Source organism: Apteryx mantelli, chromosome 9 (genome assembly GCF_036417845.1).
Source record: "Apteryx mantelli isolate bAptMan1 chromosome 9, bAptMan1.hap1, whole genome shotgun sequence".
NCBI lineage: Eukaryota > Metazoa > Chordata > Aves > Apterygiformes > Apterygidae > Apteryx > Apteryx mantelli.
The window spans coordinates 32403912-32429591 of record NC_089986.1 but is presented as its reverse complement, the minus strand read 5'-3'; the positions used below and the strand labels follow the sequence as shown (position 1 = coordinate 32429591).

Sequence of the window (25680 nt, the reverse complement as noted above, 5' to 3'; positions counted from 1 at the left end):
TGAATCAGAGCTTTATTGTAACAACCCAGACTATCCTAGAAGCATCACCTTCATGTAATAATCAGAATGGTACAGCCTGAGAAAGTTAGGCAAGGTCAGACTTTGTAGGTGCTCTGGTTTGGCAGCCTGTTTTGGGCTGTTTAAATTGCACTTTTAGTCTGTGTAGGTGTCACTGCTGACTATTTCTCTGATCTTGGCCACATGAGTAACTTCACCAGTCTAAAATAAGTTGGGTGGAACTCACCCTTTGAACTGGTCTTGCTATGAGCTAATATATCTATTTCAGACTCTTATTTAGTATTTTGTTCTTGCTAACAGCAGCTCAGTCTCTTTATCATTCTCATTGAACAACTGGGGAGCAGACTTGGAGATGAATTAATCTCTCTTCCACTCATTCCGCAGTTCTGGCAAACATAATTCTCCCTGGATTTAGTGCCTGAACCACTGCACCTTCACCTCCCACATATCCTTCTAGAAGAAGGATCATATTCAAAAATGCACTTTTGCTACTGTACAAAACATTTAAAATAATAATTTATTAGCAAGTCTTCTATGAACTGGTTTCAGCACAGGGGATACATTACATTAAAGAGGCAGAAGAATCAAAAACATGGTAGTTTTCTGAAACTTCATGTACAAGAAAGCTGTTCCCCACCTGTTGCTGCTATCCATGTCCCAGGAAGAGCTTTGGGCTCAGTACCCTTATCTGCACTACAGCAGGGAGCACTGCTGAGAACAGAACAAGAGATCCTACCTGAGGTAGGGAGGTTTTCACAAGGAAAGATAACATGCTCATTTACAAATACAGAAGGGACAATGCAGAATGGAGAGAAGACTCAGATAAAACCACAAGGACTCCAGCACCATATGGGACACAGAAGAATACAAGTGATCTGCGCTGTAGTTACTGGCAGGTGATGCAGGGAAATCATCCTACCGTGGAAGATCCAGGAGGTGAGTTTTCCCTTAGGTCTAGAAGATAATAGCCTGTATCAAATTTCATTTCCAGAGTTCTCCTAGAGGTTTATTCTGAATGTCCTTCAGGGTTTCCTCTGCAACAGACTTAATTTCTCTGTGCAAGTCTTCTATGCTCTTTGAAGCATCTATTGTCTGTTTCCAAGACAAAAAAAAAAAATTAGGAACACATTGCTCATTTCCAGCACTAAATGAGAAAAATCTACCTTGTTCTTATTTCTGCTCCCTGCTTTATTCAGCATTGTTACTATTCATGATCAATGACAGGAGCTAATTACACCTCTTGTGCACTATTTCTGCTATAGAATTGAAAAAGCTATTTTATTTAGCAATAGACATTTAACAAGTCAATCTGGGGCCAAATGAAGGGAAACAGAAGAAACTGCTGCTGCTGCATGTAGTTTTCTGACAGTCTTTGAGTTATGTGACCTAAAATAACCACTCTTAACCCAGCACTGTAGTCCCACTGAAAGTTCAGTGTATTGATCCTTCAATGGTTTTTCAGTATGAACTCCACCCATAAATGTAAGAACCTTTTTCCAGCTGTAGATTTGGGGGGGGAGGGGCAAGGGTGTTTAAACCCTGCAAGCTGAAGTCAGTAAAGGTAGTAGTACTATACTATTTTGGTATTCACTGACTACAACTCTCAGAACATGGTGATTTAAGCCTGACATTTAAGAATAGTAGCATTGCTACTGTATGGTTGAGGGAACTTGAGTCACATACACCAAATCATTTTATGTACCTTCCTTCTCAGGCAACAGGCTGCTTTTCACCTTTACAGAAACCATGAGGCAATAGAAGAGCAGTCAGGCAAAGAGGCCTGCCATCAAAGTTAAATTCCAATGAGCTTGCATTTATCAGGAGAAATTCTAAATAGTGATGGTTTTCACAATATGAGGTAAAATAATTGTTTTTGACAATAAAACTTGTCATTCTGGAATTGCAGGTTGCATATCACTGCAAATTGACAACAACTGTGAAGAGGAACATTTGTTTCCATGCTTTAAGATTATTTAGGAGTGACCCAGGTAAAGAAAGGATTTAGTGAAAAGATTTAAACAGGTACAGATTTATCAATGACCTATGCAGTACTGGACCACACCGCATTGATGAGAAGTAGCAGGCTGTGAGGAGATGCTATAAATACACTTCATGGTTAAATGGCAGCCTTTTCATTACAGCTTAGCCAATGATCCCAGCTTTGCTTTGTACTCACACAGCATCCTCAAGCAGATTGCTGATCTCTCGGTTTAGTTTTGTAATTGATGGTACTGAACTGTGTTTCACGTCTTGGACCAAACAGTTCTCTGCCAACATCTAATGGCTGTTATTCTTATCTGATATCGAAGGGGAAATAGCCAGGAACACTAACTATACCTTTACTGTGTACTGAAACTGGATTTCTGTGCCCATTTCAAAGGCACTTTTTACCTATTTAATCATCTATTCTGGTCATCTGATAGTTGATCAGTTTAGGGTATTTTTTAAATGGATATGAATGGGAATTCCTTTCAAGTAATGAATAGGAAACAAAGGAAATAACAGATGACAGGTAATAAGGGAAATGTGTTCCACTGTTGGAATGTCTGGGGGGAAAAAAAAAAATCAGTTTTTGCAGACTATGCATAAATTTCTTATTTTCTCATGTGATAGCATGTTTGTTTTTATTAAAACAATCAGTCAGGTTTTTGAGCTATGGGACATGTTTTTTGACAGCCTATTTTTCTAGTCATTTTGATGTCGGAAATGCAGTTTCCCAACATAACTTTTACTGGAATAGAAGTATGACATCTCCTACTGGAATAGAAGTGTGACATCTCCTAGTTTGATGACTGTCATACATTTAGATTCTTCAAGTTCTGACAGTACACAAAAACTCTTATGTTACAGAACCATGTTTACCTGAAGTGGACTGTGAAGAATTACACATTTGCCTTATGCAATGTGATCATTTGGCAAATCTGTGTCCATCTCCAGCCTTCAATGGCTGGGTACGTAGCCATAACCTGGGGCAGGTACCCCCTTTTATGTCTGCATGAAACTACGGAGCAAACAGAAGATGCTGCCTATATCTCATGATTGAGTACTGACAAGGCAATGGAAATGGTAAAGAGGGTGCCCAGGCTAGAAAAGTCTCAATCCAGGTGATCTATACACAGGATAGATGGGGAATGCTTCCTCTTCAGGGATAATTCTGCCAATTGTACAGCCCTTTGCGAATAGCTCTGAGGAATGAACAAGAAGGAAAAGTGATGCAGGAGCATGGAAGAAAACCTAACATATTTGGAGAGTTTTGGTGTATTTGGTGTATTGGTGGTCAAGGGTCTGGGAGCCCAGGTCACCTTCTCCTCAATCCTGCCAGTGAGGGGGACGGATGAGAGGAGGAGGAGACGGACTTTCCAAGTTAACGACTGGCTGCGCCGCTGGTGTTGGCAACGGGGTTTTGGTTTCTACGACCATGGGACCCTGTTTGAAGATCGACAACTGCTGGGGAGAGATGGGATCTGCCTCACTAAGCGGGGCACGCATGTCTTTGCCAACAGGTTGGCCAACCTGGTAAGGAGGACTTTAAACTAGGAAGGATGGGGGAAGGGGAGAGTTACAGTGCTAGGGTAGCTGGCAAAAGACAGCTCAAGTCAGGATGCCTCCAGCAGGTGAATGCAGCCAGGGAAGTGCACATGGGATGTGGCTATGGAGGATCCTCTTGTATCCCTCCTGGGAAACCTGCATGCTCGATCACCTCTCTGAAATGCCTGTACACCAATGCATGCAGCATGGGGAATAAACAGGAAGAACTAGAGATATGTGTGCGGTCGCAGGGCCATGATCTCATTGCCATTACAGAGACATGGTGGGATAGCTCGCATGACTGGAATGCTGTCATGGATGGCTATGTGCTTTTTAGGAAAGACAGGCCAGGAAAGCGAGGTGGTGGAGTTGCTCTTTATGTGAGAGAGCAACTGGAATGTATTGAGCTGTGCCTAGGGGTGGATGAAGAGCGAGTCGAGAGCTTATGGGTAAGGATTAAAGGGCAGGCTAGCATAGGTGACACTGCTGTGGGTGTTTACTACAGGCCACCTGATCAGGAAGAGGAAGTTGATGAGGCCTTCTACAGACAGCTGGAAGTAGCCTCACGATCACAGGCCCTGGTTCTCATGGGGGACTTCAACCAGCCTGATATCTGCTGGAAAGACAACACAGCTAGGCACAAGCAATCCAGGAGGTTCCTGGAGAGCACCAATAATAACTTTTTGACACAGGTGATGGGGGAGCCAACAAGGAGAGGTGTGCTGCTGGACCTCGTTCTAACAAACAAAGAAGGACTGGTGGAAGATGTGAAGGTCGGGAGCAGCCTTGGCTGCAGTGACCATGAGATGGTGGAGTTCAGGATCCTGCAAGGAGGAGGCAGGGCACTAAGCAGGATCACAACCCTGGACTTCAGGAGAGCAAACTTTGGCCTCTTCAGGGACCTACTTGGAGGAATCCCATGGGTTAGGGCCCTAGAAGGAAGGGGCGTTCAAGAGAGCTGGTTAATATTCAAACATCACCTCCTCCAGGCTCAAGAGCGGTGCATCCCTGTGAGTAGGAAGTCAAGCAAAGGGGGCAGGAGACCTGCATGGATGAGCAAGGAGCTCCTGGCAAAACTTAACCAGAAGAAGGAAGTATACAGAAAGTAGAAAGGGAGACAGGCCACTTGGGAGGAATATAGGAACGCTGTCAGAGTATGCAGGGATGTGACAAGGAAGGCTAAGGCCCGTTTGGAATTAAATCTGGCTAGAGATGTCAAGAACAACAAGAAGGGCTTCTTCAAATACATCAGTAGCAAGAGGAAGACTAGGGAAAATGTGGGCCCTTTGCTGAATGGGGTGGGTGCCCTGGTGACGAAGGATGCAGAGAAGGCAGAGTTACTGAATGCCTTCTTTGCTTCAGTCTTCACTGCTGAGGCCAGCCCTCAGGAACCCCAGACCCTGGAGGCAAGAGAGAGAGTCTGGAGAAAGGAAGACTTTCCCTTGGTCAAGGAGGATCGGGTTAGAGATCATTTAGGCAAACTTGACACCCACAAATCCATGGGCCCTGATGGGATGCACCCACGAGTGCTGAGGGAGCTGGCGGACGTTATTGCTAAGCCACTCTCCATCGTCTTTGAAAGGTCATGGAGAAGAGGAGAGGTGCCTGAGGACTGGAAGAAAGCCAATGTCACCCCAGTCTTCAAAGAGGGCAAGAAGGAGGAGCCAGGGAACTACAGGCCAGTCAGTCTCACCTGCATCCCTGGAAAGGTGATGGAGCAGCTCATCCTGGAGGCCATCTCCAAGCATGTGGAGGAAAAGAAGGTGATCAGGAGTATACAGCATGGCTTCACCAAGGGGAAATCATGCCTAACCAATCTGATAGCCTTCTATGATGGAATGACTGGCTGGGTAGATGAGGGGAGAGCAGTGGATGTTGTCTCCCTTGACTTCAGCAAGGCTTTTGACACTGTCCCCATAACATCCTCATAGGGAAGCTCAGGAAGTGTGGGTTAGACGAACAGACAGTGAGGTGGATTGAGAACTGGCTGAATGGCAGAGCTCAGAGGGTTGTGATCAGCAGCACAGAGTCTAGTTGGAGGCCTGTAGCTAGCGGTGTCCCCCAGGGGTCAGTACTGGGTCCAGTCTTGTTCAACTTCTTCATCAAGGACCTGGATGAAGGCACAGAGTGCACCCTCAGCAAGTTTGCTGGCGATACAAAACTGGGAGGAGTGGCCGATACACCAGAGGGCTGTGCTGCCATTCAGAGAGACCTGGACAGGCTGGAGAGGTGGGCGGAGAGGAACCTCATGAAGTTCAACAAAGGCAAGTGCAGGGTCCTGCCCCTGGGGAGGAATAACCCCATGCAGCAGTACAGGTTGGGGGTTGACCTGCTGGAAAGCAGCTCTGCAGAGAAGGACCTGGGAGTGCTGGTGGACACCAAGTTAAGCATGAGGCAGCAATGTGCCCTTGTGGCCAAGAAGGCCAATGGTATCCTGGGCTGCACCAGGAAGAGTGTTGCCAGCAGGTCAAGGGCGGTGATTCTCCCCCTCTACTCAGCCCTGCTGAGGCCACATCTGGAGTACTGCATCCAGTTCTGGGCTCCCCAGTACAAGAGGGATGTGGCACTACTGGAGCAAGTCCAGCGAAGGGCTACAAAGATGATTAGGGGACTGGAGCATCTCTCTTATGAGGAAAGGCTGAGAGAGCTGGGCCTGTTTAGCCTGGAGAAGAGAAGGCTGAGAGGAGATCTTATTAATGTGTACAAGTATCTTAAGGGAGGGTGTCAAGAGGATGGGACCAGACTCTTTTCAGTGGTGCCCAGCGACAGGACGTGAGGCAATGGGCACAAACTGAAACACAGACAGTTCCATCTGACTATGAGGAAAAACTTTTTCACTGTGAGGGTGACAGCACTGGAGCAGGTTGCCCAGAGAGGCTGTGGAGTCTCCTTCTCTGGAGATGTTCAAAACCTGCCTGGATGCGATCCTGTGCAACATGCTCTAGGTGACCCTGCTTGAGCAGGGGGGTTGGACTAGATGATCTCCAGAGGTCCCTTCCAACCTCAACCATTCTGTGATTCTGTGTGATTCTGTGATTTAGCCAGCAAATGCTGATGGAAGCTGGCCACATGAGATGGAAGGTTATTGTCAGTAAGGGAGCCCCAAGCTGCAGGAGGGCCCCCAAAACCTCTGAAGTTTCCAGAGTCCATGGCAAATGCTCCAGGATTCCAAGGAAACCGAGGCAGGGAAGAGCAGATACATCTCTCACTGCTTTTTATCTAGGTTTGTCAGTTTGTGTTTAAGAAAGAAAACTATTTCCAGAAAGCTTTTGAGGGAATGGGGGTGGGAGAGGAAAGGAGGGGGAGCCTCCTCCCCCCAGCAGGGCCCATCTAACACCCCTTTGGGGTTATTTCCTCACCTTCCAGTTTAATGTCTTGTCCTTCATCAGATGATAGAAGGACTGTAGAACTTTCTTTTGGAAGGAGCTGTTCTCATAACGTTCACTCCCAAAGTTCCCTCGCACCGCTGCTTCCTCTGGGCTTAACTCAAGAAACAGAATCAAATCTGGCTTTGGGAGTCCAACATCAGGTTGTTTGCACCAGTCCAGGCAGAAGTTCTGTCCCAGTCAAAGAGAACCAAGTTTAAGGTTAAAGAAATAAATGAGAACGAAGGGAAGAAGCAAGGTAGCTAGAATGCAAGGTAAGGGGAGGAACAACCAGAAGAGATGCAGGCCAAATCACTAAGTCAGCATAGACCTACAAAGTGATAAACGGGGATATCTCCTTTTCATCTGGGAATTTAGTCCTAATAATTTCGGGGGGATAGATTTTCATAGGTGCTCTGTACTTCTCGTATTCACTGAAGTCAAGGAGCACTAATGACTTTAACACCTCTGCTACAGAGGCCATTAGCCCTTAAATACTGAGTAACATTTTCAAGTCTCCATGCAGTGTTACAAAGCCCAACCAAATCAGTCCAAAAGAATGCTGCTCCCACACAGAAATGCCATGCAGTTTTAGTGTGGATTATGGATCTTCTGGGGCCCTTGGAGACTCCTTTTTAAATACCTAGCCTACACTTTCTGAGCCTACCCAAGATTTTCAGCCCAGATACTAAAGACAAAGCTTTACAACTTTTGGATCTTTTTGAAAAATTAAGACTTCCATGGGGCACGCAGATCCAGAATGTTGCAGACAGACTGCTCAGGCTTGTCTGACCCTGTATTACCCCTTGTTGCTTGTCCACATGAGCACCAATGATACACTGTCAGGGTAATCTTAAATATATTGAGTGACGACAGGGCTCTGGGGGCAAGAGTACAGGGTGCTGGGGGCCAGGATCTCCTCAATCCTTCCTGCAAGAGGGAAAGACTTAGACAGGAATGAATGCAGGCAGTCAGTGAACACTTGGCTGTGTGGCTGCTGTCACAGGCAGGGCTTTGGCTTCTGTGATCACAGGGCCCTCTTCCAGGAGCTAGGGGTACTCAGTATGCATGCGATATATCTGACAAAGTGGGGCAACAGTATCTATGCAAACAGGCTTATTAAGCTAGTGAAGGGAGCTTTAAACTAGGTATAATCAGGAAAAGGTTATAATCTGAAGAGAAATGAAAGCGGGAGGCCAGGAGGAAGCATCTGGGGAATAATAAGATAGGGGAGGCTATTGTGAAAGAGGCACAATGGGGGGCCTATCCCAAATGCCCATACACAGACACACACAGCGTGGGAAACAAACAGGAAGAATTACAAGTCCACACACAGTTGCAGAGCCATGATCTCATTGAGGTTACAGAGATGAGGTGGGATAGCCTGTCAGACTGCAGTGCTGCGATGGATTGATACAGGTTGCTCAAGAAAGACAGGCTGGAAGGAGAGAAGGAAGAGGAGTTGTGCTGTTTGCAAAGGAGTGGCTGGAACACACAGAGCTTTGCCTTGGAATTGGGGAAATCCAGTTGGGAGATTAAGGTTAAGAATAAGAGGACAAACTAACGTGGGCGATGTTGTGATAGGACCTGCTACAGACCACCCAATCAAAGAGAGGAAGTCAACGAAGCCTTATTTAGGTCACTGGAAGAAGCATCACAATTGCAGGCCCTGGTCAAGCAGATATCTGCTGGGCACAAGCAATCCAGATTTCTGGAGCATGCTGAAGGCAAATCCTTGACACAAGTGATCAGTGAGCCAGCAAGGGGAGATGCCCTGCTGGACTTGTTACTCACAAACAAGGAAGAATTGGTCAAAGATGTGAAGGTCAGGGGCAGCCTTGGCTGCAGTGATCATGAGACTGTGGAGTTTAAAATCTGGAGAGAACTGAACAAGACAAATAGAACTGCAACTCTGGACTGCAGAAAAGCAAATTTCTGTTTATTTAGGGCCATGTTTGGCAGGATCCCCTGGGAGACTGCCTTGGAGGGCAAAGGGGCCCAGGAAGCTGGTTGGTCTTCGAGGACAGCTTCCTCAGAGCACACAAACAGGCCATTTCCAGGTGCAGAAAGCAGAATAAGCATGGGAGAAGGCCATCAGGGATGAACAAGGAACTCCTGACTGAGCGCAAATGCAGAAAGGAAGCACAGAGAAGGTGGAAACTGGCATGAGCTACCCAGAAGGAATACAGAGACATTACTCGAGTGTGCAGGGAGGAAGTTTTCAGCTGGAGATGGAAGTAGTGAGGGACATGAAGAACAAAAAGAAGGGCTTCTGTAAGTACACTGGCAGCAAAAGAAAGGCTAAAGAAAATGTGGATCCACTGTTCAGTGGGGCAGGGGATCTAGTGCCAAGGGACATGGAAAAAGCTGAGGTACTCGATGCTTGTTTTGCCTTGATTTTCACCAGTAAGGTTTGCCCCTGCCCCCAGCCAGCTACGTCCTCAAACCTACTAGTACTACCCACAAGTAGAGTGGGTAGGAGTGAAGCAGTGCTCAGAGTAAAGGAAGATACATTTAGGGAAGCACTTAAGCTAGCTGGACATATACAAATCCATAGGACCAGATGGGATGCATCCACACATCCTGAGGGAGCTGGCTGGGGTCATTGCAAGGCCACTCTCTATCTTTGAAAGGTGGCTGGGGTGATCAGAGGAAGTTTCTGAAGATTTTGCAGAAGGCAAATATCACACTCATCTTTAAAGAGGAGGATCCAGGGAACAACAAACTGGTCAGCCTAACATCAGCTCCTGGGAAGATTATGGAGCAAATCTTGAAAGCTATGTCCAAGCACATGAAGGACAAGAAGATGACTGGGAACAGCCAGCAAGGATTTATCATGGGCAGCTTCTGACTGACCAATCTGATTACCTTCTACAGCAAAATGACTGTATACTTTGACTTGAGCAAGATATCCGATAGCAAAATTGGTAAGATATGAACTGGATAAGTGGACAGTAAAACTGGGGAAAAACTAGCAGGACTGATGGACTCAAAGTGTGGTGATCAGCAGTACTAAGTCCAGCTGGTAGTCGGTTACTAGTGGTGTCCACCAAGGATGAGTACTGGAGCTAATACTGCTCAACACCTTTATTAACTATCTGAACAATGGGACACCATATATCCTCAGCAAGTTTGTGGATGATACCAAATTGGGGACAGTGCTCAATACACTGGAAGTAAGGGCTGCTACTTAGAGGAACTTAGACAAGCTGGAGAAATGGAAAGACAAGGACCTCATGAAATTCAACAAAGGCAAATACAGAGTCCTGCCCCTGGGGAAGAAGAACTCCATGCACCAGTATATGCTGGGGGCCAAACAGCTGGAAAGCAGCTTTGCTGAAAAGGAGCTGGGAGTCCTGGTGGACAAGCTGACCATGAATCAGTAGTGTGCCCTGGCAGCAAAGAAGGCCAACCATAGTCTGGCTGTATTAGTAAGAGTGTAGGACAAGGGAAGTGATCCTTCCGCTCTGTTCAGCACTTGTGAGACCATGTCTGGAGCACTGTGTCCAGTTCAGGGTTCTGCAGGACAAGAAAGACTGGAGTAAGCCCAGTGGAGGCCACCAAGATGGTGAGGGATGGACCCCAGGGAGAGGCTGAGGAAGCTGGGTTTGTTCAGCATGGAGAAGAGAAAGCTCAGGGGGATCTTATTGCTGTGTACAATGACCCAACAGGAGGCTATAGAGAAGATCTATCTTCTGACTTGTCCCAGAGGTGAACAGAAGCAGGATGAGAAGCAATGGGCACAAATGAGTACATGCGAAATTTTGACTAAATAAGGAAAATATTTTTTACGATGAGGGTAAGCAAACACTGGACAAAGGACCCAAAGAGATCGCGTTAGCTCCATCCCTGAGATATTCAAACCTTGACTGGACATGGCCCTGAGCAGCTTGTTCTAAGTTGGACTTCCTCTGAGCAGGAGGTTGGACTAGACAACCTCTAGAAGTCCCTTCTGACATATGTGGTTCTATGATTCTTTGCAAATTTATGGGCTAGCAACCAATTCTCAAATTGCATCCTATTTGCCAGAGCAAGTGTGGAGAATCTCAGATAAGTCTACCTCTGCCTAATCATTCTCCAGAGCCAAATAAGCTCACTTCTTAACAGCCAGGAATCTATCCAGATTTGCAAAGAGTAATTTGTTTAACCTAGTGAGTTTCTCTACTCTTTCTTGGGAAGGGGGTGGACACAGGCAAACAGGCTATGGTAATATCTACACTAAACCTTTAGTCTCTCAGTTTCAGTCCATATCTCCCCACAGAAAGAGCCTGGGCCATGCAAGTCAACTTTTATACTAGGCCTCAAACTGGAGCTGTTTCCCTGAATATAGAGGGGCAGTGCCTGCTGTATTTCTCACTCACCTGCTTAGCACTTGTGAAGGCCACTCCAGAAAAGGCATATCTGTCTACCACAAGCGTGATCCCTTGATGTAATTTGTCTTTCATCAATGGCCTGAAAACCACAAGTGAGGAGGGGAAAAAAAAAAAAAAAGTTACACTCCTTTGTGGAAAAATGAAGGGAGTTCATCTAAAAGACAGCTCATCAGGTTGGCACTTTTAACATACTTCTTCATAAGCAGTGATCATTAGCTGTATCAGGTTACAGTAATTCACCAAGCAGCTGAAACAACTTTTCTCCTTTAAGTTTCACCACCTACTTTTTCCTTTAAAGCTCCCTTCCCCCAATCAAAGGTACAATATGCCTTTTAGCCCAAAGGGAATGCACAGGACTTCTCTTTCTCTAGCAAGAAGGACAGCTGCTGCTGATCACGGAAAAACTGCTATTTCTATTCTGTCTTCTCACAGACGTTAAGTAAATACCCTTTCAAGACACTCAAGTTCAGGATGCACCAATGCAGGGCACTGCTCTATCCAGCTACCCAACGTACAGATAGGATCACAAACTAAATGCAGAAAGGAATAGTTTAGTCCTCTTTATGTGACACAGTAGATTTGTGACACGCTGCTTCTGTCAGAAAAGTGTCCTTTATCTACCAGAAGGAAATTTCTTATTACAACTCACTCACCTGCCTTATGTGTTCCCAGTTTGCTTGGCACTGGCCACTACAGCAAGATCAGCAAAGCTTTTTTAAAAGTGAAAAAACACTTTGCAATGTGACTTACTAGGCACAAATAACAGCTGTCACCAATGTTATTAACTATACACGTGAAAATTCAGTTTGGCTAGAGCTCTCATGCATATGAGCAGCACCTCCCAAGTTGGAACAGCAGTACATTGTATTGAAGTCTGTACCCAGCTTCAGCGATGCTGTAGTTTGCAACCTCTTGGGCACCCAGAAGGTGGCTGCTAATCCCAGGAGGACACTGGGGATGCATGATTAAAGGCATCATTTTCTTTAACCAACAGTACTTAAGGGAGCTCTGTGACCAGGAGCATATCTAATGAACTTGACTCCTCCATCCATATGGCCAAGGTAGCCATTTACAGCTGAAGGAGCATTTAGCATGAGGGGAAGTTTGAGCATATTTCTGGAACCACACCAAAATTCCTTAACCATTCTATCGCTTATACAAACTTCAGAAAATGAAGAGAAGAACAGTATATTCACAGCCTAGGCTGGTATGATCTCAGCTCCTCAACTCTCCAATCTAATAGGCACAGAAGTTGAAAATACTGCACCTAATGATTTCAGAAAACAAATGTAGAATTTGATCTAAGAATAACAATTTGAAAGCTTTAAGAGGTGCTAAGAGTCCTCAAGACACACAAAAAAGCCACTTTGCTTTTAGCCATATCCCCCTTGCTAAATACAATCATACTCCCACACATTAACCCACTGAATGCTAAAACCCCAGCATTCAAAACCAGGCATTTTGCTGTTACAACTTGACAGGGATTATCTTTACACGTGTTCCCAACGGTTAGCTGAGAAAAGTAGATGAACTGCGTGATCCTCCAGGTTCTTCTCCTTCTCTAGGTACGAGCTGATCAGCCGCCCAATCTCGGTTGTTCTTTCTGCAATAAAGAGGGCAGGAAAGAGCTAACACCACCCCGTTCCCGAGAAGCTCTCACAGAGGGGTGCCCGCCTGCCCCGGACCGGGGCGGTGAGGTGTCCGTCCGAGGGCCCCCGGATCGCGCCCCCCGCCCCCCCGCGCTCCTCTCCACCCCAGGGAAGAGGGGAGAGGGCAGGGGGAGACCGCGGGGACCAGCCACGGGCGCCGCCGCGGCCCGGGGCAGCGCAGGCCCCTCCCCGGGACCCCCTCCCCCAGGCGGGGCGGGCGCACACCCAAGCCGCGGCAGCGGGATCCCCGTACCCGGGAAGCAGAGAAGGTCGGCGCGGTGGCCAGCCACCCGCAGCGCCTCCACCAGCCGGCGGCCCTGCGTGCTTTTGCCGGCGCGGTCCACCCCCTCCAGCACGATAAGCGCCCCACGCCGACCCGCCATAGCGCCCGCCGCCGCCGAGCCTGCGCCCCGCCCTTCCGGCCGCGCCTGGCCAATCACAGGGGGAGCGGGACGCGCCGCCGCCGGCGCGGGTGCCGCTCTAGGCGGTGGGGCGACACGGAGGCGGCGCAGAGGCGCTGCGACTATGAGGCGTAAACGTCTCCTGCGGCCCGGGGGACGTGGAAAGGCGTCGCCCTCAGGCCCCCCCACCCCCCAAACAGTAATGCGCCTGGTGGATGCGCTCTGCTTCGATCTCCAAAACAAGGTTTCCTGGCCGTGTTCTGCACCAAAAGACCCGGAGCCACCTAGGGAAAGGAGGAGCATTTCCACAGCGAGAAGGAACTCGTGAAAGGCAGGGAGAAAAGAGGACAGGGAACCGATGGGAGAAAAGTCACCAAAGGGGTCTTGGGGGGAGCTGTGCTGTCTGCTCATGATTTGGAAAAAAATAAAGGAATAATACAGGCCTGATGTTGATGAAACTGAGTTTAATAAAACAGTGCTGTCTTCAAAAACTGCAGATGGACACTGGGTGACTGGGCAAGGAAGTAGCAAGTGACATTCGTTGTAGATAAATGTAAACAAATATATGCTGGGGAGGGGAAAAAAAAGAATGTATAATGCCAGACCCTGAAATGACTTACTACTTAGGAACAAGATTTCAGTGTCATTGGCATCACCAGTGCTAAGTAGCAGTCAAAAAATCAAGTAGATCTGGTGTGGTTCTGGTCCCACACCTGGAAAACAATATAGCGGCCCTGGAGAAAGAAATATGGGGAATGGCAACAACAGCAATGAGGAGCAGGGCTGCTTCCATGGGGAATGGCTGAGCAGGCTGGAGCCCTTCAGCCTGGTGAGGACATACCTGGTGGGAGATGTAGGGAGGTCTACAAAAGGAGTCCTGCAGAGTAACAGTTCACTGTGTCTTCTCATACAAGAACTGAGAGACATCAAATGAAACGAAGAGGTGGTGGGTGTGAACTGCCAAAGGAGAGTTTTCACAAAGATTTAACTAGGCTGAGGAACTTCTTGCTGCAGCAGGGGAGCATGAAGCTAAAATGTGGAAAGCATGTGGAACTATTTATAGAGAGACAACTCATTCAAGGCTGTTTAAATGCAAAGATGCCATCTCAGGCTCTGAAATCACTCAGGCGAGCAAATGCTTACAAGTTGGTGACCAGTTCACTGGATGCAGCCATCTTCTCCCCTTTGAATTAGGTGGTCTTGTAACTCAGCCTAAAGGCAATCGCCTAAATCTTCCGGGAGGGATGATCCACTAGGAATTTCTTTGCTGAACCGATGAGGGCTTCGGCTGCGGGCCCTCAGGGCCGCCGCCGCCTGAGGCGACCCGCGCACCACCCCTCCCCCTTCCGGGCGCCCGTTGCCCCGCCCCGCCCCTCATGAATATGCAGCAGGCGCGTCCCCGGTGGCCAATCCACGGCAGGCGGCACATGAATATGGAACGAGGCCGGGGCCGCGGCCCTTGTCATGCGGGCCCGGGAGACGGGTAGAAGCGGCGCTGCGGGGGCGGCGGGGCGCGGGTCGCAAGATGGCGACCGCCATGTACCTGGAGCACTACCTAGACAGTGAGGGCGCGGCGCGGGGAACCCGCGGCGGCGGAGGCGGGACGGGGAGCGCGGGCCGCGGCGGCGGGAGCGGCGGTTGGCGCCGGCGCCTGCGAGGGAGGGGGCGCTCTGCGGACGCGCGGCGCGAGAATTGCAACTGCGCCATGGGCTGGGGCCAGGCGGGGTGGGGTCGCCGCCGTGTTGGCGTCATCAGCGCTGGTCCTCCTGTGCGTCATCATTGTGAGCCCCCCGCCCCTGGAGCGGGCCGTCGCCCGGTTGCTGCCGCCTCCGCCGCCGGCTCCGCGACCCGTATCGGGGCCGCGTCCCCGATCCGCGTCCCCCTTGTTGCGGGGCTGCTAGGGAAAGGCATGTGTCTGCACGGCCCGCCGCCGGGCGGGCGTGGGCCTTGCGGCCCCCGCCGGCCCTGCCTCGGCTTCCTCACAAATCCCAGGGGGTCTCCTTGGGAGAGCTAACGCGGGTTTGCAAGTGGGGCCTTCGGTATTAATGGCTTTGTTAAAGGTGCTCGTCTTCATTCTGACTTCCAAAATCGCTGAATACTTACGAGGCCTCCATTTGAAGATGGTAGGAATCTCGGCTGTTTAGTATTTACTTTCGGCCATTGAAGCACGAGAAACAAAACGTAAAAGGCAGCAAAGATGAGCTCCTTCTTGAAAATCTCAGTTCTGACTTTGAAATGTCCTTTTGTGTTGTGTATCGAAGTTACCAAAAAGTCAGGCAAAGTAGCCATGTTAGTAGGCTAAGTATTGGTCCTGTGCAGTTTTGCATCCATACTTATTTGTGCCCTAAGCTCTGTTGATAAAACTGTACAGTTCACTGTATGTAAAATTAAACATACATCCAAGTGTAGGAACACCAAGGTCTTCTGTTGCCAAGACTTTATTCTCAGAAGACTGGTTGCCATTCCTATTCAAGAACAGGGGGGTGCATCGTGTTTTTGCATCTCTATGAATGCGTATGTTTATCATAGCTGTGGATAATTAAACTAATGGCTGGGTCAGGCACAGTGTTGTTTCTAGGTCTTTGGTTTTGTATGGGTTGAGCTGATGGGTTAAGTATATTGCATGTCAAAGGAACGATGACTCATGTTGAGGAGAATAGTCTGTAGAATTGGTCTTTATGTTTCAGGCATTGAAAACCTTCCTTGTGAACTGCAAAGGAACTTCCAGCTGATGCGTGAATTGGATCAGAGAACAGAAGGTGTGTTCAGGTATTTCAGTAAGCTTGAAGTCTGAGTAAAGAGTATTCACCTGAAGGACAGAGCCCTGTGGGGATTTGCCCCATCCCCTTTTCTTTTCTTGACTTTAGCAGTATGCTGCATTTATTTTATTTCTGTGATGGCTATGCTCATAATACTAGGGTCTTTTTGGTTTGTTATTTTACTGTAGTGGTTGTGTATAAGTGTGATCACCATGCCTGAGTGATTACTTCTCCAATGTCCTCACGGCTAAAGACCTACATATATTTTCACATCTACTGAGCTGTAGATTGTTGTGTGTCTTGCAAGACCAATTTTTTTTTGAGGTTTGTGTTGGTGTGGAATGTGTGTTAATGATTTTCAGTTTGAAAATTTGAACTGTTAAAACAGAAAGATAAATGACATCATGTCCAATGTATGAGAAGAGAGGTTGAAGTCTGTGAACCCATCAGTTCAGTTTCTGGCCTTAGAACACTGGTGGTTGTGAGCACCTCCTCCTAATGAACTATAAAGTGTTAGAGAGATCAGAATCACACTGCAGGTGTTGAAGAGTGATTATTTTCATTTTTTAAAAAAGGTAAATACGTTAAAGGTTCAGGAGAAGCCTAGATACTATCGGGGGGGGACCTTCTAAATACTGTAGAGAGGTAGAAGGAAAAAATATTTACTTTGGAAGACAGCTTTCTTAAGTGTGTATACTGTGTCTGCCTTTCAGATAAGAAAGCAGAAATTGACAGTCTTGCAGCAGAATACATCGAATCAGTGAAGAACATGTTGCCCGAGGAGCGAGTAGAACACCTGAAAAAAATTCAGAGTGCTTACAGCAAATGTAAAGAGTACAGCGATGATAAAGTACAACTGGCCATGCAGACCTATGAGATGGTGAGAACTTAAAGCTTGTGTGCCAGAGTTGCATGACCAGTGAGATTTTTGTAAAAATGACAACATACTCTGGAATGGAGTTGCTAACAGACTTAGAAGACACTTCCACAGCATGTTTTTCTTTTCCTGTGCATATTTATATTTGGGTTAAATATCGTACTGAAACAAAGTATTAGTTCTCAAACTTATTTTTATTACTGTTGCCCTCTCAAAAAATAAAGCCTCCAGTTTTCCTCTTGTATTACCAGGTTTTGTGTCAAGTAGGCTTCTGTTATGGTGAAGGGTTAATAAATGAGCACTTCTAGATTGCTTGGTCACTTTTAGATTGCTTACTCATCTGCTGTATAATAATGCCAGCAACTCTACCCAACCTCCTCTTCCCCAGCAGCTCTCCTTTCACCCAAGAGTTTATGTAGAACTGGTCGTGTTATGACCAAAACTTTTGAAGTCAACTTCAAAACTACCTTGGGGAGGATTTGTGGCAAATCTTTTCAATTACTTTGATTTCCAGGTGACTAAAGGATGGAGAACTGTCAGTTCCACCATTCTAGTTGTGTATTGGATACCAAACTTTCCTCCGTGGACCTAGTGGGAAAAACTTATTTCTAAAGATACAGCTTTCCACATCTGCTCCTGTATCCGTTTTGATGCCCTTTGAGTAGTTCTCATCTTGGTGTATTTTATCCCGTGGACACAACTCTAGGAGAGAGTAGAATCCTTTTGACTGACACTTAGTATGTTTTATCCAGCTACCAGAGATGATTTGGGTTGTGAATAAAAGCAATGCCTACATCAGCAGTTGCAATACTTTTTACTGCCATCAGAATACTGCAGAAAAACAAATTATGTTACAGGATTAATCAGTTTCCTAGATAACCACTAACTTGAGGTATTGTAGCTGCATTTCTTCTTTTATTCCTTTAAAAAAATACCTTGGTTACATCTGTATTCTGTAAGCCACATTAGTGTAACTGCAATATTACAAGGTATTTACTTAACATGTATTTTATGAACATGCCATGATATTGGAGGTAGTCAGGGAAGGCTGTATTTATTAAATTTCATGAAACAGTGTGTCAGTCAAATAGTAGAGACTCTTGACTCATCTGCTCAATATATTTCATGGATATTAGTTGATAATACACTTTGAAAGTTGCTCAGGGAGAAAACAAAATTTTTTGTTAGTATCTTTTGTTGTCTTGTTTTGCTCTGCAAACTAATAGTCGGAGTTGCTTTAACTCTCCTTTCTGCCACCTCCCCCCTCTTCCTGCATTTCTCTTTGCCTGTACTGGCATTGGGTCCTCTGCTGCCTTCTCCCCCTCCCTCCCCGCTTTCCCCCCCCCCCTTTCTCCAACCTAATTCCCTTTGTGTATACCATTTCCCCTTTTCCAGTGTGGTACCCCTTTTGTGCATTGCCCTGAAGTATTATATTCCTGTTCATGCATATATGAGTTACTAGACGTTCCTGTGGTGTGCGTGGGTTGTGTGGTGTTTGTTTGTTTGTTTTTAAATTCAGTTTGTGGTTTCCTCTTCTGCGCAGGTAGATAAGCATATCCGCCGGCTGGATGCAGACTTGGCACGGTTTGAAGCAGATCTGAAAGATAAACTGGAAGTCAGTGATTTTGAAAACCCTGGAGCACGAGGCCTGAAAAGTGTGTAAATTTTATTTGTTTGACAGCCTTTTCCAGCACAGAGCACATCTAACCAGAAAGGCTAAGATACAAAGTAGCTCTCATTTCTGGAGGCTATGTTGTGTACTCCTTTTTAAGGGTCTTCAAATGTTTATGGTGTTGCACTGGGCACCCTGTATGAACAAACAGAGGAAGAAAAAATATCTAGTATTGGAATCTAGCCTGCTGTCTCCCTTTGTCAGAGTATCCTGATGTGACCCATCACTGCTTGTAAGGAAGCTACTGGCAAAGGGGGAAGTATTCTGTCAAAAATCGAAATAATGTTCAACCTGTCATTCTTAAAGTTCTTAACAATATCTGTTTCAAGCTTGATCTGTTTTTGAATAAAATCTTTTAGAGGAGAGGAGATTTACTTTATTAACACAACGTAAGCTTTCCTTCTTTTACCAGAATTTTAGTATTAATCAAGCTGAGAATAGCAGGAAAAAAAAAAAGTTAAAGGAAGGTACCAATTTCTGTAACGTATGCTGGAAATCTTACATGATTAAGGTGAAATTTAAATATGGGTAACAGCAGTACAGTTTTATGCTTTTGAATCATGAAATAAGGGGTGAGGTCAGGGATGTCTGTGTGGACAAAAAAGTTACTTTAGCTAGTTATCGCTAAGATTTACGTACATACTTAGATTTAAAAAGTGTTTATTACAGAGTGTCTGTTCAAATACAATGTTATCTATATGGACTGACATTGTAATGTGATGATTTAATTGTCAAAACTGCAGGCGTAAAATAATTTGGCACTCCATCATACCGTTTGTAAACTCAGTATGTTTATAGCATAAAATATATGTGCATTTCAGAATCGACATTCATATTCAATTACATATGAAAGAGGCATTTTAAAACAATTAAATGCATCAAGAGGAAAACATTTATGGGTGTTTATGCCATTCATGTAAGTTGAAATGCTTCTTTTGTCCTTTGTAGAAGGACGAAGTCAGAAAGACAAAAGAGGCTCTCGGGGTCGAGGCAGACGAACATCTGAAGAAGATACACCAAAAAAAAAGAAACTCAAAGGAGGGTAAGAAATGAATAATCACAGCTCTGATGACTTTGGGGAAAATGCATGAAATGTTGAGCCAAGCTTATGTTACCCTAGATATGACTTTCCTGTATGGATGGCGAGTGCTCTTCTGGTCTTACTCCATTTCATTAGTATCTTCCTAATGACAAGTCAGCTTTGTTAATTAACTCTTTGCTTGGCACATGGAAATTCAGCATGCTTGGAATGCCCTTTGTCTGGAAGGGCGAGACCAGAGTCTCCAAGATGCTGTTGGCAAGTTGGGAGAAAATAGCTTTGCTTTTTGTCATGTAGATGTCTTTAATGGTTGCCTGTGATCTTGATTGGAAGGAAAAAAAAGGGGAAGGGGAAGAGTCCCACCCAGAAATATTGATGTTGTAGTGTTATCCTAGAAATGTTGGAGAATTTTGGGGGTTGTTTTTAAATAATCATGTCCTAAATAGTCTTAAATAATCTAATTCAGTTTTCTGAAGCAAGCAAGAAAGTGTGTCCCCTCTCTGTCACATGTTTTATATTAAGGTGAACCTCCTAACCAGTATTTTCAGTTGGCTAAATGGAGAGGAAGGAAAGAAAAAATGTTGCCATTGAGCATTGCTGACATGTTAACTTCATACACCCATGTCAGAGCAAGGGGGTTCACTCATATGTGACTAAAAAAGGTATAATAAGAAAAAAAAAGTTTCATTGAAAAAAAATCGGATTTGTCTGTCCACAAACAGAAGTGATGTGTATGTTAACTTTGTTACTGAATAATGCTATCTATGAATCATTCTCTTCATCCTTTACTAGTAAAGATCATGTTTTATGTTTCATTATTAATTGAAATTATAAAGTAGGTTTGGATAACATGTGATAAGTGTTATAGGTAAACGCGACAAATTGACAACCACTCGGGCCGGGTTGCATAAATTCCAATTTAATAGAATAATTGAGCAAGTCACAAGTAAGCAAAACAGCGCTGGGCGGCCGGGGAGTCTCCTGCTCCACCAACGGCGCGCGCAATCCCCCGCTCACAGTCCCCTTATATGCCTGTAACTTCTGTGGTTGCGCCAGCTGTTGCTGGGGGGGTCGGGATGAAAGCTGGCGTCTTCCTCTGCGTTGTACGTGGTGCCCTTCAGGTCGCGCGCATACATTTCACAATACAATATCGCTCTGCTGGCTCAGTACAATCATTGTGGTGATAGCCGGTACTTAGCGCCTAGTTTCATGGTAAAATCACTTTGCGAGTTGATGTAACAAATTATCACCTATTACAATAAGTAACCTAAATTCTAAAATATGGTGAATGTGTTCTAATGAGGATACTGTTTAAAAATAATTTTCCAAGTGGGATTTAAGTCTTGGAAGCTGTTGTCTGTAACTGAAAAGTGTTTTGTTCTCAACCTGTCCTTGTCTACAGATCTGAGTTTGCTGATACCATCCTGTCGGTGCATCCCTCAGATGTTTTAGACATGCCAGTGGATCCCAATGAACCTACCTACTGCTTGTGTCACCAGGTGTCATATGGAGAAATGATTGGCTGTGACAACCCAGATGTAAGTACTTGAGATGATTTATTTTCAAAATGCACTCTGTATCTTTTTAAAAGATGTTTGCAGCATCACAGAGCTGTGAAATCTGAGGGGGATACCTGCTCAATTAAATTATCCAAAATGAGTGTAAAATTTGCAAAACACTAAGCACTTCCTCTATGTTGTTTTTTTTTCCCCTGTTTCACAGTGCCCGATTGAATGGTTCCACTTTGCTTGTGTGGACCTCACCACCAAACCAAAAGGGAAATGGTAAGTAGGACCTACGTTCCCCCCCCCCCCCAGCTAAAGTTTCCATTGGTAAGAATCACAATAACTATTAAAACCTCATTTCTCTTGTCATCAGAGGGTTTGCGTCCTGTAGGGTATGGGATTGTGTTTGTGTGAAGGTAGAGGTACAAGGGGAATTTCTGCTTCCTAAAGGGTACTTCTGCAGGAATCTTTAGATACTGTAGGTTCCAACAGGAGGAAAATAAAGATCCAGGCATATGCAAGATTTTGTGATAAACAGAGCAGTTTTTGAACTGATGCTTGTGTAGATGTGTATGCGTGACATCTCTTAATGTATTGTCACATAGTTGCAGCTTTGGTTAAAATTGAGAAGACCCAGGCCCCTTCCCCCCCCCCCCCCCAAGTGAAGTTCAGAAACTCTTCAGGCTACGCTTCTGTATGTGTTCATCTTGGAAAGAATTATAGACTTGTTCTATACTTTCTTTTTTTAGAAGGACAGAAGTTCTGGGTAAATGTGTCTTGCACTTAAAATGCCACACATTTCAATTTGAGTAACTAAAGCATCTGAGTTGCTGATTGCTACAGTCCAGTTCCTATTTGCCCAGTCTTCTTGCATGTCATGAAAACTGTTGCAATTAGTTAATTGGCCACTTTTAATCCCTGCCCCCACCCCATTCCCAAATAATAAAAAGAGCCTTTGGGCTAAGTGTTTTTAACTCCAGGACTAATCACTGCCATATTTTTTCTGTAGGTTTTGTCCACGTTGTGTTCAGGAGAGAAAGAAAAAGAAGTAAGGAATATAGGGAATGCATCCTCAGAGGCAAGAAGAGTTTAACATATTCTTTCCTTCATGCTGCAATATTATCTTTGATTTTCTTTAACCTACCCTCCTTCTTGTTCTGATCTGATATTTAATTGTCCATTGGCCAGTTGTAATGCCTGTCCTTTCATAAGGACTTTGGGAGGGAGGGAATTTGCCACAGTGATTTTATTTGTTACACTTGCAGAGCACTGAAATCTGTGTTACTATGAAGTGCTAGGGCAGCCTGTAAGCTGTAATTTTTGCTAGTTTTATAGGAGTCTATGAAACCACGTAAGGCATTGCAGGGGAATGAGACAGCTATATCTTCAGTGTGGTCCATCACTATCGTCAAAATAGTGTAGGCCTGGAGCTTAGCGTGGTAGGGAAAAAGGACTTTTCTGTAACTGTTGCCTGCGTGCAAGAAGCATGCTCTGTTTTTCAGGCGTGAAGTCCATTTGTTGTGCAGTTTGGTAGTATTGAAAGGAACAAGAAAGCTGGTTAACTATTTCCAGTGTCCATTTCCTCAAAGCCAAGTACTGTGTTTAGTTTTGAGAAGGTGTGGGGGGATGTGTTTGTGTGTATGTATGTGTGTGTGCACATTAGAGAGAATTCTCTTTTTGGGAGTCACTTCCATCTAACTTTGCACTGCTATTATTTGACTTGATCATGCCCAATCACATTAAATGAACAGAAGCAAGCCATTTGAGTTTTTACCTCCTATAAAAGGCTTTTCTCTTCTGTGGGAAAACGTTAAAAATATCAAAGGAATTCTCCTGTAGTGCTTCTTAATGGCAGTAGGAGAGAGAAAGGGAGAGGGGGAGAGTGACTGACCAATCTGTCCTGACTGTTTCCTATTTCTCTGGAAATCTTTTTAAGTTCATTACTGTGAAGATGAACCCAAGAGTATTGTTATAGAGATAGAGGGTCTGATTTATTCATAAGAAGAGATGAAGGCCTGGGTTTTTTTGTTACTTGTGTATGCCTGTGTTGCACCTCAGTAAATTAGGAAACAAGTTTTAACAGAAGACTATTAAAGGAAGATGCATAGATTCTTGTGATGGTGCAGCAAAGCTAAAAGGAGGCAATGTGGTAGTTGTTGGGTTTTGTTTTTTCTAATAGCATTTGCTATGAACCATTGAAAAAGAAGGTAACTCAGCAAGAATGTTTTAAAATGACTTGTCTTTTTTGGCGGAGGAACATTTGCCTGTTCTTCTTTAAGCTGCTTTTCAGATTATAAATGTGAATCCTTGCTGTCATCAGTGTCACTTGCAGCAGTGAAAGGAAGAGAAGGAAATCAGGAGTACAAAAATAAATCTTTCTCTTTTTTTCCTTCTTCTGAGTGATAGTGGATGCAGGAGTTGAGGGAAGACCAAAGATGACACTCACTTTTATATATTCTGTATTCTGGAGCTTTGCTGCCTACAACAGAAGGAGATGTTGTGAGGAGAGGTGGTTCTGCCAGGGAAAAAAAACAGTCTGCAGCAGTATAGACCAGGGTTCATGAACTTTGATGGCTGTGACCCGTGATAAGTGTTCATGGCAGCTCTATGCTAGGCTGTGTACTAGTTTGCTTGCCATTGTGTAGGAACTCTTGATATCGACTATTGGAAAGGCATTAAGAGGTTTCCAGATGAGCTTTTGTTCTGCTTTAAAAACAATCTGAGTAAACAATATAGAAGAAAAACACTTCTAGTTGGATTTTGGAACCTGCTTCCAAAACAAAAGTTTTTTTGTTTTGGGTTTTTTTTTGTTTTTTTTCCTGTTGGTGACCCTCATATGAAAGAAAGTAGAACACAGCTCTTGCCAGTTCTCCTTTCTTGCTTTTGGTCTGATTTGCTTTGTAGCTGCTGCAGGTATGTCAGGACTGTCATAAAAGAAAACTTTTGCTACTGATACAGGTTTTCTGTGAACATGTTCTGGTCTATTGTATCTGCTATAGAAACAATTGTCTCCAGAGCCCTTTCATTTAAAGTGTGATGTTGTATATGTCTTCATTATGTTGCATCACTCTGCATGTTGTATATGAAGTTTCCATAGTTATGTTTACAAGATTATGTTCATTTGTTGTTGTTGTCATTGTAAAAGCCCACCAAAAGCATACAAACAAATTAGAAGCCGATTGCTGTTGAGAAGGGGAAGAAAAAGCACAGTCGCACAAACCTGAACTTAGAAATATAGTCAGCCCTCTTTTTCCTTCTTCCTCTGTAAGAAAGGAATCATGATACCTCATGAACCAGCCTTTAATTCAGTAACCAGTGAGTAAGACCTGTACCTCATTAGCCTGTTACACTGGATTAATGTAGGAGTGTCACTGTGTCCTGAAGACTAGTGTTGATGCTGTTTCAGATTTTATTTTCCCCTTCCATCCAATGATACTCTATACACCTTCTTTTTTTTTTCTTTCTTTTTTTTTTTTAAGGGCTTTAACAATAGTAGTTAAGTGTTGGATTTAAAGCGTTTGATTTTTAAAACAATCTCAAAATTATATTGCACCTCTTTGGAGGTGTTGCTGGAAACACACTGTTGTGGAAATCTGCAGCTATGGATGACTAAGTGCAAAGTTGACTGCCCTAAACTCAGAAAAGATGGTCAGTCAGGACAGCAAAATATATTTTGTTAGCAAGTTCTTTCTGTGGCTGAGAAGAACAGATGTTTCTATTTTAACCAGCAAAGAAGACAAACAAACAAAAAAAAACTAATGCCCTGGAAGTTAGCATCAATCCTTAAGGATACTTTTCTGGGTATCATAAGCAATGCATGAGGTAAAAACATACTCTTCTTTACAGCATAACGTCTCAAATGTGTCAGACCATCTGAACTGATATGAGCAATAAACTCCTATTCAGAACATATCAGCACGGAGGCTCTACCAGTTGTCACAGGCTCAAGAGCGTTTGGTGGCCATTTACATCTGGGTTTAGAGATTTTTGGCTCTATTTTAAATGGAAATACCAATAGCCTTCATTTTTGGTCACTAAGGAATTGAAGTCTTTCTCCTGAATTTTGAATGTACAGTGTTAAATATATTTTTATGGAGAAGGATGAACAAAACAAGACTGTGATATGTAAAGGAATGTTCCACTAAAGATTGTCAAGACACCTAAATATTTTTGTGGTGTTCAGCTTTATTGCAATTCATCCAAACTGGACGTGAAACAACTTTTAACCTGATTGTTTTTATTTTTTAAAGGAATTAGATCTATGTTCCCTTGGTAAATGGAAGAGAATATAAATCTTTTTATTAAAAAAGTAAAGTAAAAATGTATATCTGTATTTTTGGATCATGCTATAGATAATGGATATATTGTTATAAATAAAATATTTTTGGGAACACGGGTGTATGTGGGCACACTGTCTGGGGTTGCAGCTTCCCGCGGGCGGCGGCGGCCTCCTGACGCCGGGGGGCGCTGCCGCCCTCCGGCCGGCGGGCGCAT

At 44.7% G+C, this 25680-nt stretch overlaps 2 protein-coding genes across 3 annotated transcripts; one reads left to right on the top strand and one right to left on the bottom strand.

Annotated features, from left to right (window-relative positions):
• Positions 1–516: 516 nt before the first annotated feature.
• Positions 517–13340, bottom strand: DTYMK (deoxythymidylate kinase). The gene is made up of 5 exons (XM_067302145.1): positions 13187–13340; positions 12779–12887; positions 11273–11363; positions 6906–7103; positions 517–1110 (listed from the first exon to the last, which is right to left on the bottom strand). The coding sequence occupies exons 1-5, from the start codon at positions 13314–13316 to the stop codon at positions 1000–1002; spliced, it is 639 nt and encodes a 212-aa protein (XP_067158246.1). The 5' UTR covers positions 13317–13340; the 3' UTR covers positions 517–999.
• Positions 13341–14762: 1422 nt separating this feature from the next.
• On the top strand, positions 14763–25577 carry ING5 (inhibitor of growth family member 5). 2 transcript variants are annotated; one of them, XM_067302144.1, is made up of 9 exons: positions 14763–14896; positions 16022–16093; positions 16807–16973; positions 18514–18625; positions 19591–19684; positions 21084–21219; positions 21404–21465; positions 22196–22264; positions 25033–25577. In XM_067302144.1, the coding sequence occupies exons 1-8, from the start codon at positions 14860–14862 to the stop codon at positions 22236–22238; spliced, it is 723 nt and encodes a 240-aa protein (XP_067158245.1). In that variant the 5' UTR covers positions 14763–14859; the 3' UTR covers positions 22239–22264; positions 25033–25577. The 2 variants fall into 2 exon arrangements, with proteins under 2 accessions (XP_067158245.1, XP_013807959.1); XM_013952505.2 differs by lacking the exon at positions 14763–14896 and adding an exon at positions 15148–15457.
• Positions 25578–25680: the final 103 nt, after the last annotated feature.